Below are 11,671 nucleotides of genomic sequence, written 5' to 3'. Positions count from 1 at the left end.
TGAGTGAAAGGGGAAAGGACAGAGGAAAAACCAGGAGAAGCCAATGGTCGTGTCTCCCAGCTCACAAAGAGCAACACGGTAAAGAACCTTGTCTTCCCTCGGAGTTCTCCTTTCCACTCACATGGAGAGCAGAACACCAGCCTCACCTGAGAGACAACTCTTGATGCCCCCCTCTCCACCACCGGCTCTTGTCTACCAGCCACCATTGCTCAGGAATGTGGCCCTCTTCACAGTTCAGACCTCCATCCCCAGAGACAACTACAACCATTCTCTCTGTTCAAAGAATTCACTCTCAAAATGCACAATGCCCTCTTTCATACCCACCAGTAAACAACTTGGAGCACACTCTGTGGACCCCACTTAGGAGCCTCTGGGAGAGAGGTCTAAGAGTGGTCAACCCAACAATCATAAACACTTATTTACCCACTCTACTCTGCACAAGACAATGTACCAAGTTCTTTGTGTGAACAGATTCATAACCTGCTTATGTGGGTGAAAAAAAGGCAAAGAACTCATTTGTACATTCTAGGCAGCGAACATGCTGAAGATGATCAAGAGGCAAAATAAGCCATTTCTTAAAAGTAAGAGCAAAATTTTAAGGATTTTCTTTGACATGAAAATATCTAATAACTTAATTTGTTAAATCTTCTGCATAGAATGTTGTCTCATATCAAAAAAAAGCCATTAAAAATGTTTTCTAGAGTATGAGGCCCCCTGTCATTCTCACATAACTCATTCATTAGCAGAGGTATTAGAATTTGAGAATCCCAAACAAATGTTATAAAAGGCTCATACCCATCCCAAACCCAATGTCTAGCCTCAAACCCTCTTTGGGTCAAACCCAATTCCTTTCGTAGATTTGTATACCAAAAGAAAAAAATATATTTTTTTATATTTTTTTATTCATTTTTGCCAAAGTGAATGAGTCTATCAATGATTCATGTGTAGAATATTTCTTTCTTAATATAAAGAAAAATAAAGTACATATGGATGCTTAAGCCCTGGAAACAGGTCACCACCAAAACCAAATTATGTTTTGGATTATGTAGAATTTGGTTTTGGTGGTGACCTGATTGTATATATTATATGAATTATAAATATGACATAAATGAATAGAAATAACTTTCGAATTTTTTACAATATACATTGCATATAAAATTGTATAAGTTACGTACCCAGGTGTGTATAAATGGCAATCACACATTTACTTCTTAAGTAACATCTGTTCCACCAACATAGCAAAGATACTGCGACTAAAAGCATTAGATCAATAAATTGAAGGCTGCCGTTAGCTACAATACAACACTTAATCATTAAGACTCAGTTTGGCGCAAGCATGGACAAAAATAAAAATAAAAATCATAAAGGTGTGGGGTGACGGAATTTCCCCTAAGCTTCTGGCACAAGCTTCTGGCACATTCCTGAGTGTCACTTCTATCAGAGGCAAAGGATGAGCTCGTATTTCTCCACCATGAGCCCTCCCCCAAGGCGAGGCTGCGTAGCCCTTGGCCCTTCTGTTCCTCCTCACCGAAACTGCGCTCCAATTCCATAGCTTCACAGCTGAATTTCTGAATATTACAAAATCCCATCAGACCTGATGACAGGTCATTGGAACTAAATTACTATTTTAATTAATCATGTTTTCTGTATGTACTTTCCACTTTGTCCATAATTATCTGTGCCACTCTATAATAATTACTTATTCCTTTGGCTATTTCCAGAGATAACTTTGCTCTTTGAAGAGTAGAGATGTCTTCGTTTTAGGCAGATTTATTTTTAATTGAAGATTCAGAAGGCAACATCCTTTATTCTGTCCAAACTCCTGTCTTCCTTCCTCCTCAAGTACCCTCCCATGGAGCCCAAATCCGCCTGGCCACCTCACCATTATTTCCACCTCTATTAATCATGCCTCAGGACTTGAGATGAAATAGAAGGATTTCATTTTATTCCACGATTTCTGAATCGATGAAGACCAGTTCCCAAAGTCCTGACTTGTGTTTCTGCGGTTAGAAAGTCAAAGAAGGATGGAGAAAATGGGAGGGGAAGATCTGTTTGCTGCTACCTCTTGCAAGACAAGCAATTGCATCTGCAGGAACTTAACGGACTGTTGGGTGCATGACCTTGTGTTAAGTGCTATTTCTCAGCCCCCTCACCTCTCAAAAAAAGAGAAGAAAAGTAAAATCTGTTTCTATCCTCCCCAAATACCAGTACTTTAAACTGGGTTAAAGGCATCACTGATCTGGCTCCTTGGAGCACCTGAGTTCTGCCAGGGGCTGGAGTAGTCTTAGGATGAGCCCAGAGGAGGAGAGAGGGGAGCAAGGAGTACATGAGCTCACCTGGTGGCATGGTCACCTCTGCCCACGCCCTGAGGGCCACCCTGAGTGGGGGCCCTCTCCGCCACAGCCCTCCCTCCTATTCATGGACCCTCCCAGGCAAAGTGCAGCTCTTCTCCAGGTGGCCTCCTGCCCTGCCCCCCAGGGACATCAGCTCCCAGAGGACACCTCCCTTTACGGCCCCTGGGGTAGGAGGGTATACACCACACCCAGTCGTTCTCACCACAGACACCCTCTCCTTCCCACCTCCTGCTCTTTCTCCTCCCTCCCCTGCACCATGACCAGGGCTACCCCGCCCCGCGGGGCTGTACCTTCTTTCTAGGCAGCCCCTCTGGAGAATCTGGGGGTCCCTGGGTTCTGGGTCACTTGGAGCCTTTGGGACTTCAGCAGAGGCTCAGAGAGCCCTGTGTTTCCTATCCTGTTATATTTACTCTTAAGAAAGTGTTCTTTTCCTGAAGTCACCGGCCACCATTGGTTACTGTAACGTGTCAGAGTGATCTTTGAGTCACTTGCTTGGCACCTCCCTTTTATTGTCTTGTACAGTTAGGAGCTTTTCCAACTGAGGTCACTACACTTAGTGAAAAGCACACTGCATTTGAGCAGAGGCAACCTGCGTTTCCCCCTGGCTCAGAAGGCTGCTGTCTGAGCAGGAGTCCACTCTTGAATGGCCTCGTCTGCAAAATGGGTAAAGCGCCACCCTCCTCAGGTTCTGGTGAGAACCAAGGAACATGACAGGACGTGTGGCACAGCATCCTGGACAAGGTAAGAGCCTGCACAGTCTTATCTCACTGACTTATCCTGGTTGCCAAGCCAGGTTAAGTACTCTGATCACCATTTTAAAATAATAAAGCTGAGGCACCAGTGAATTAAGGAATTTTCCAAGATCTACACCTGGATCCATCTCGTTCAAGAGCGGAGTTTTTGCCCCCTATATTTACACTCAAGCAAAGGCTGGAGAAATGATGGAAAAACCCAGGAGCCGCCTCCGGGTCTGTTCTTGAATATCATGGTTCCAAGGACGGTGCATCTTGAAAACAGTGAGGACAGCCCTCTCTCCCTTTGTCCCCCAGCCGTGGCGCTGGCCTTCAGGAAGACACAGACCTGCTCCCGCTCCCAAGGTCTCTCCACTACGTTCCTCCGTAAATCGGTAAAACGTGTGACATTGCCTTATCATCAACCATTCAGAGGCATGACACACAGCTGCATGTGCATAAGCCCCTTACAACGAGATGTTTCCTTTTTCATTATTTCATTCATCCCTTAGAGGTTACAGGCCCTCGTTGACTAAGTTGCAGGCAGGAATCCTTTTTTAAAATAAAGAGACTGAGGAAACGAGCAGTAAAGTGTTTGCAGACCCACCACCACACACACTGGAAGCTGCTCTGCGGTTCTCCTGCAAGGAAGCTTCTGGGTGAAATCCCCCCACCCAGGGAAAATCACTAGCACGGATACCATGGGAATCATCGGTTGTCCTTCTTTAGGATAAGACAGAAATTATTCCACTTATGTGGCTTGGGACAGTTCTTCTGAAACATAATCATCACAGATTCACATATATAACATTAGCTAATAATTATAACTACAATAATACTGATGAACATTAACTAACATTGGGGCACCTGGGTGGCTCAGTCGGTGAAGTGTCTGCCTTTGGTTCAGGTCATGATCCCAGGATCCTGGGATTGAGCCCCATGTCGGGCTCCCTGCTCAGTGAGAAGCCTGCTTCTCCCTCTCCCTCTACCTCTCTCCCCTGCTCATGCTCTCTTGTCTCTCTCTCTCAATAAAATCTTTTTAAAATATATTTTAAACATTAACATTAGCCAAAAATTACAATACCTAATACTTAAAACAACTATAATATTAAGTAGCCATATGTAATAATTACGAAGTTCACTAATAACTATAATATGTATTGAGCACTGAGCCCTGGACACCATGCAAGGCGCTCGGGGCTTATTTCCTAAATCCTCTTGGCGATATCATGAGACGAATACTATTCTTATCCTCATTTTACAGATAAGGAAATTGAGGCTTAGCAAGGTGAAATAACTTTCCCAAGGTCAAACAGTTCCAAGTGACAACAAAACATTTGCTTGGGGAACCACAGTTAATGTGGTTTTTCCAGGATCCTGGAGTGAACAGTGTCCCTCCAGACCCTCCGAGGCTAACTCAATCATACGCCCAAACTTCAAGAATGTAAGACATCAAATAATCCTAAGAACTTCACAAGTTTGTTCACCATCTCTGGAAGGATGCATAGGGCACTCACACCTGGCCTACAGAACACGTGGAAGATTGGTCAGTGGTAAAAGTTTCCGTCAATGAGTGTCAACAGCATATTGAAAGGTCACTAAAGCCATTTTCTTCAATAAAAATCATATTTAATCTAGTAACCCAAAAATGTGCTCTTTACGGGTCAACTAAAAGTTTCTGAGGTTATTGACAGCCACAAAAGATTTTGCGGTTTTACATCTGGAATTTTCCCTCCTCTGTTTCTGTTAAAAGATGTTCCACAGATACTAAGCCATTGCTGATGGGTTGTGCTCAGAGGGACAACCAGCCTCTTCTCTCTTGTTCCCTCCTTACCCTCTGGAAACTGCGCGAACTTTCAGGGCTGTGGGTGGGGGCATTCAAGAGCCAGCATTGGGGCTGCTTCCAGCCAGCTGCTGGCCGAGGGTATCATCCCTGGCTGAGTGAAATCCAAGCTACAGGATGGCCCAGGAACTAGATATAAAAGGAAACAGCCCCCTTGCTGGTGTCCAGCCCTCAGGACTGATGAAACGGCTTCCTCCTACAGCCCCCTAAAGGCTCAAATGCTCCCAGAAATGTCAGTCTCCGACAGACACCGCAGGTTCAAGCCTAAAATCAAAGCCTGAATCACTGCCAAGGAGAAGTGGCTCCTTCAGTTACCCTTGTTTCTTCAGGCAGGTCTATCCTGCACAGAATGAAGGCAGAAACTGGAGGGGAGATTCTGAGCCTGGTCCCAGGGAAATCAGACGCAGTGTTATGGGGTCTGCACCTCGTACCTATTTTTGGCCTGTTTGAATTCCTAGAGCATTTAAAACTGTGGCCTTAGAGATGTTTGCTCTTGTCACTGTGACATCATTTTCCCCAAATAATACTATTACACATGCTAACTTTACACTTTTGGTATAGTTACATCACACACACAAGTACAATTGACCCTTGAACAACACAACTTTTAAACTGCACGGGTCCACCTATATGCAGATTTTTTTTCTGTAACTACAGAAAGTATTGAAAATGTATTTTCTCTTTCTTATGGTTTTCTTAATAACATTTTCTTTTCTCTAGCTTACTTATTGCAAGAATACAGCTTATATTACATATAACATACAAAATGTGTGTTAATCAACTGTTTAAGTTGTCAGTAAGGCTTCTGGTCAACCGTAGGTCATTAATGAAGTTTTGGGGAGTCAAAAGTTACACATGGATTTTCAACTGTGCTGGTGTGAGTGCCCCTAACCACCACCACCACCACCACCACCACCCACGCATTGTTCAAGGATCAACTGTAACCACACCCAGCAGTCATTTTGGTAGTTTCATCACACCCTCCAAATATGGTTACACAAAGTGTCATTTATTTGCAACTTTAAGTTAGTCTAAGTCTTACAGAATGATTGGCAGAAACACTCCACCAAAAAAAAAAAGCCTCTAATTCTATAATATATGCGAACACAACGTGACACAAATCACATGTTAAAAATTCTAGTATCAAACACGCCCCCTTCCTGGAATCCCTTTCACACCCAGCTAGCCAGGATCACTCATTTTCCACACTTCTTCAACGCGGTTAAAGCAAACGCAGAAAGCAAAGGCACGCAGGCTTACTGCGGAGCCACGGCTGACTTACACACTCCTCACACAACAAACTTCAGGCCAACGCTGGGCCAGACCCGCTTCTTCCACTTCCCGGCCTGAGTTCCTCAGAAAATCCGACAGGAAGAAAGGCCCCCCACCCATTCCAGCAGACACCTACCGCTATGGACCCAGAAGATGTGGCAACAAACACTTTGATAACCATTTTGGCAGTCGGAAAGAGGGGTCCCCCCAACACACCCCCGCGAGGGAACGCGGCGCTAGACGGATCCCGACCGCGGCCCGCGCCGGGCAGGTAGCAGGTGCCAGGTAGCAGCAGGTGCAGGTGCCAGGTGCGAGCTGGCAGCCGCCCAGCGCGGTCTGAGCCCCTGCGCCTCCCGCCGCAACTTAAGCCCGGCGCCTGCCGGTAGCGGCGCGGACGGCGCGGGCTTCCCCCGCCATTGGCCGGGCGCGGGAGGGGGATCGGCCGGGCGACGACCGGATTGGTCGATAAAAGCAGCCACTGACTTGAAACGCCCGACAACAGCCCCTAAAAGGCCAGGCTGCGCCGCGCACCAATCAGGCAGCCGCGCACGCACAGGCCCTTGCGGGGGGGGGGGGGCAGCCGAGCGCCCGGGCGCGGCTGGAAAAGCCCAGAAGACGCCAGCTCCGTCCTCGAGGGCGCCGTGTCTGCGAGGCTTTCGGCAAACGCCCCGCGGGGGTCCGAACGGCCACACAGGCCTTGGAATAAGCAAAGGCATCCTGACCTGCACGTTTTCCGGCCGGTTAAAAGTTCCGTGAACTCGAAATATACCAGAGATGCCTTTGGGCGTGGCCCGCTTCCAGGTTTCTCCCTTTCCCACCTGTTGCTCCTAAAGAACAGAAGCTGACAGGCGGCAGACGTGTAAGGTTTCACTGACATCCCAGACAAGGCAGGGCGGCAGCGGCGGGCTGTCAGCAGGGATGAGTTCAACAAGCGAAATGTCTTCACTATCTCAGAGACGCGGGGAGAAAATAAATGTTTGTCCCAGTCTCTCTCCGTCTTCTTTATGTGGATACTTAAATCGCGTAAAAAGCCCAAACGCTACCTCCCAATTTTTCTGATGGGTTTCAAGATCAAGCTCAAGGACATAGGAGGCACCAGGGGGTTATTCTCTTAGATAACCGAGTCTCTCTCTTTCTTTCTATTTTTCAGTCCCCGGCTACTCCCGGAGGAGGTGGTTACTGGCATGCTGGGGCAGGGAGGGGTCTGGAGGCCTTCTTTACCTGCCTTCTTCACCAGAGTCCCAGGGGCCTGGAGGCCTGCTCCCCTCCCCCAGGACAGGCGCCTTTAACGAGAAGGGACGCCCCATCCCTGCAACATAGCTCAAATTCATTTACATCACAAACAATGATTGAGATGACTGCCGTTTAACTTAGAACCTCACTATGCAAAGTTTGCTCCCCAAATTAGGCCCTTGGTGAAGATGATTGATGGCTCCCCAAATTTAAGTCATTAGCATTGTAAATTTTTTCAAGCCCACCAAAGATTATAGGTCGTTTGTGCTCCTTTCCCGTATTTTCAAAATCATAAAGTAAGTATATGCTATTTTTGTGAAAGTATTTTTTTCAACACCTTAGTGTCAAATTCTACCACATGAGCAAGCCATTTTTCTCCAAATATGATTGAAGAGAGTAATAAACTATGCATATTTCTCAATGATTTTGTAAATTAGTAACGTAAACTGTAGTTGACCCTCATGTGCCCTAGAGAATATACGACTGCTGATCATATGGGGCAACACTGCCTTGGACAATGACATACCACCTCCGTCCACATGCCCTCGGGAGAAAGAATAGCCTACTTGAAGCAAGAACTAACAATTTTTAAGTGTGTGCCACATGCCAGATCTGCTCTAAGTGCTTTGCATAAACCGCTCCCTTAATGTGCACAACACTAACACTGGGTTCTACTCCTATCCCTCCTCAAGGGTGAGGACAGGAAATGGTGCATCCAAGCAAGACACAAACCCAATCCTTCTATCGCCACACCACACCAGAAAAACTCCTGACACACCACGCTCAAATTCCTAGTGCACCGTCTTTACACTATGAATTATTTTTAGAAGCTTATCCTTTTAATAATGACCGTGAAAATGTACAAATTAGAACTCTGAAAACTCTAGCTGAAAGATCTTTACATCTATGACACTGACTCCAATAAACTTCAGGATAATTAATGCCAATACGAAACATTCCAAGTGAGTCTTAAAATAAAGCTCAACTAATCTCTGCCTTAGAAAATTCACTACAGGGACGCCTAGGTGGCTCAGTCGGTTAAGCATCTGCCTTCAGCTCAGGACATGATCCCAGGGTCCTGAGATAGAGTCCGGCATCCGGGTCCTTGCTCAGCAGGGAGCCTGCTTCTCCATCTGCCTCTGCTGCTCCCCCTGCTTGTGCTCTCTCTCTCTCTCTCTGGCAAATAAATAAAATCTTAAAAAAAAAAAAAGAACAAAAGAAAGAAAATTCACTTCAAAAATAAGCTGTGTGCTCCACTGAAGAGGCAGAATGCTTATCATTTCACATCCCTAGTCCTTGATGCTAAGTGAAAGAACAATACTTATTTTGTTACAGAATTTTTTTCAGCTTTATTGAGGTACAATTAACAGTTAAAATCCTAAGATAGCTAAAGTGCACATCGTGGTGACTTGAGGAACAAACACACTATGAAAGAAAGATTTCATCTAATTTTAATGATAAAAGTGTGAGGTATTGACTCCAAACTTGGCAGAGATCCTCAGATGATCTTATAATAAATGATACCAGATGCTATGTTTTGGTGTACGTAATGTGATATGTGTATGAGAAATGAGAAATTTGGGAAATAAAGGCATATTTGTACTACGTGGAATGACAGTGGTGACCACCAGAGTAACAGCAGTGACTTGAATAATGTCCCCCCTCAAAATTCATGTCCACCCTAAACTTCAGAATGTGAACCTTATTTGGGAACAGGATCTTTGTAGGTGAAATTGGTTGAGATTCTGAAAAGAAATCATCCTGGACTTCGGGTGGGCCCTCAGCCCAATAACAGATGTCCTTACAAGAAGAGGAGGCACAGACAGAGACAAAAAAACACCGTGTGAAGACAGGGCTGCAGAGACAGGACTGATGCTGCCATGAGCCAAGGAGCATGGGGAGCCAGAGAGGCAAGGAAGGATTTTTCCCAGGAGCTCTCAGAGGAAGCTTGGCCCTGCCAACACCTCGATTTCAGACTTCTTGCCTCCAGAACTGTAAGAGAGTAAATTTCTGTTTTTTTTTTAAAGATTTTTATTTATTTATTGAGAGAGAGAATGGTAGAGAGAGAGCATGAGATGGAGGAAGGTCAGAGGGAGAAGCAGACTCCCTGCTGAGCAGGGAGCCCGATGCGGGACTCGATCCCGGGACCCCAGGATCATGACCTGAGCCGAAGGCAGTCGCTTAACCAACTGAGCCACCCAGGCACCCTAAATTTCTGTTGTTTTAAGCCACTGGGTCTGTGGTGATTTGTTACAGTGGACTTAATTAAACTAATACAGAGAAATAAAGGCATATGTTACTATGTAGCAGAATTCCTAAAGGTATTTCTTCAGCTTTGTACTCACCAGGTCTCTCCCCTTCCATAAGGCACACGGATACCTATGGAAAACAAACACCCTCTTTCAAAGGCAGAAACAAAGGCTGACTGAGAACAGCTAGCAAAGAAGAAGAGAGACCATTCGGATGGGAAAGGAAGCTCTGAGGGACTTCCATCTTTCAGGATCCTCCAGTCCTGAGTACCAGGGTTGGGATGTTCACTTAATAATAAACTGCCACTTTCGTTACTGTGCTGGGGACACCATCAGCCATTAAGCAGGCATCTTTCCATGAATGTCAAGTCTAGGGTGTCACCTGTCTGCTGTATGTCCTCCAAGAGATGCTGCCCAGCTCACCAGCAACAAAGAGCGCCACCACCCACCTTGTAGGGATAACTCACGACCTAAGGTTGTTGAAACACAGCCCACCAAAATTAAGAGTGGGCGCTCTTGGGGTGGTGACGTGAAAGGGAAGCCTTGCCCCTTCCTCACCCCTTAAAAAACTAGATCTAAACAGAGTCAGTTTGGAAACGCCCACTACCGCTACTACATAAAATCCAAATCAAAAACCACAGATGGAAAATGGGATCAATTTGACTCTACACAAATATCAAAATACACTGCAAACAAAATTTAAAAGTATTTGACAAACTGGGGGAAATATTTACAACATCTACCGCAGACCAAGTTTTCATATAGCCAGACCTGAGTTTCACAGAACAGAGAAAGTTCTACAAAGATGGGCACCGAGTGAAAAATGGGCAAGAGGCAGGAAAAAAGCAAATCGAAAAGTACAAATGATTACTAAGAATATGAAAAAAATATCTACCCTTCTGAGCAAAGACATGAATAGAATCAAAGTATCAACTTTTAACAATAAAATGGGCAAATATTTTTTAAAGAAATTAAAAAGATTATCCTCAGTGTGGGTTAAGGATTGGGAGACATTTGCCTAGAAGGCAAACTTTCATCTACCTTCAGAAAGCCTCAAAGTGGGCATTTCCTTTGATCCTTCGATTTCACATGTAGGATTTATTCTAAGGAGTCAGGGGTGACCTCTGTTAACCTTAAACATAAAATTGTCAGTTATTTTTGCCAGTAAATGGGTTTAGTCGGGAGTAACAAAGAATTGGAACGTGGGGCATGTCAACTATGGCAAAACCTTAGGCAGGTCCAACAAACAAAGGAGAGGAACATGATTTTATGGAGAAGGAAAAAGTTGGGAGGAATTCAAAAGTCCATCTGGGAAATCAAGAGTTCAGGGTGATGACTTTCTCCTTGACTGAGTTACAGGGGGTGGCCGCTTTCTTGAAGGAGATGCAAAGCACATCTTTCCCTCTTGGGCCCATAATTGATAATTCTTTCCTGTTGACGCTCTTCTGTTGGGGAGTCTGTAACTGACACTTCTGTTGGAGCCCGTAATTGAGTTGAATGGTAAGGGCTCCCCCTTCTAGCCTCAAACCTACTTTAGCGATGTTTCCCTTTATTAATTTTCACACGTCAAAGACTCACTTATAGGGATATTCAACATGGCATCAATACAATGGGGGAGGGGAAGGCGGGGAGGAAGAGAAGTAATATGAATGTTGCTTGATTCTGCCTATGCAGTCATTGAAAATTCCTAGGTAATCATTAAAAATCACCCGCAATTCCATCATCTAGGTAATTTTTAATTTTTCTTTGTACTTTGCTGTACATTCTAAATTCTCTACCACCAACATGCATTGCTTTGGGATCAGATTTTCTTTCACCAAAGAAATTCATCTTTATAAAGAGAGGTCAACGGGGGTGCTCTGCTCTCGATCCACTTGTTCACCGAGCAGAGACGAGTCTGCACCTGCCCGGCTGGGCCCAGCCCCTTCCCGGGGAACCGGGCATCTACACCTGCCTTCCTGGATCCACTCCTTTCCCTACCTGCCTAGC

General features: G+C 45.2%; 1 protein-coding gene across 2 annotated transcripts in view; it reads right to left on the bottom strand.

Moving 5' to 3' along the window:
* The window catches only part of SH3BGR (SH3 domain binding glutamate rich protein), a 56,087-nt gene extending 49,479 nt beyond the window's left edge, over positions 1-6,608 (bottom strand). Inside the window, exon 1 of one of the 2 annotated variants that reach the window (XM_025863424.2) lies at positions 6,337-6,608. In XM_025863424.2, coding sequence (XP_025719209.2) covers positions 6,337-6,381 — 45 coding nt within the window. In that variant the 5' untranslated portion in view covers positions 6,382-6,608. The remainder of the gene's footprint in view (positions 1-6,336) is intronic. The other variant, XM_073887100.1, reaches the window with a different exon arrangement.
* Between the last annotated feature and the right edge of the window lie 5,063 nt (positions 6,609-11,671).

Source organism: Callorhinus ursinus, unplaced genomic scaffold, assembly GCF_003265705.2.
Source record: "Callorhinus ursinus isolate GAN/ISIS: 27379988/994484 unplaced genomic scaffold, GSC_fseal_2.0 scaffold75, whole genome shotgun sequence".
Taxonomy (NCBI): Eukaryota; Metazoa; Chordata; class Mammalia; order Carnivora; family Otariidae; genus Callorhinus; species Callorhinus ursinus.
Note: the sequence above shows the minus strand (reverse complement) of the source record. Positions and strands in the feature narration are given on the sequence as shown.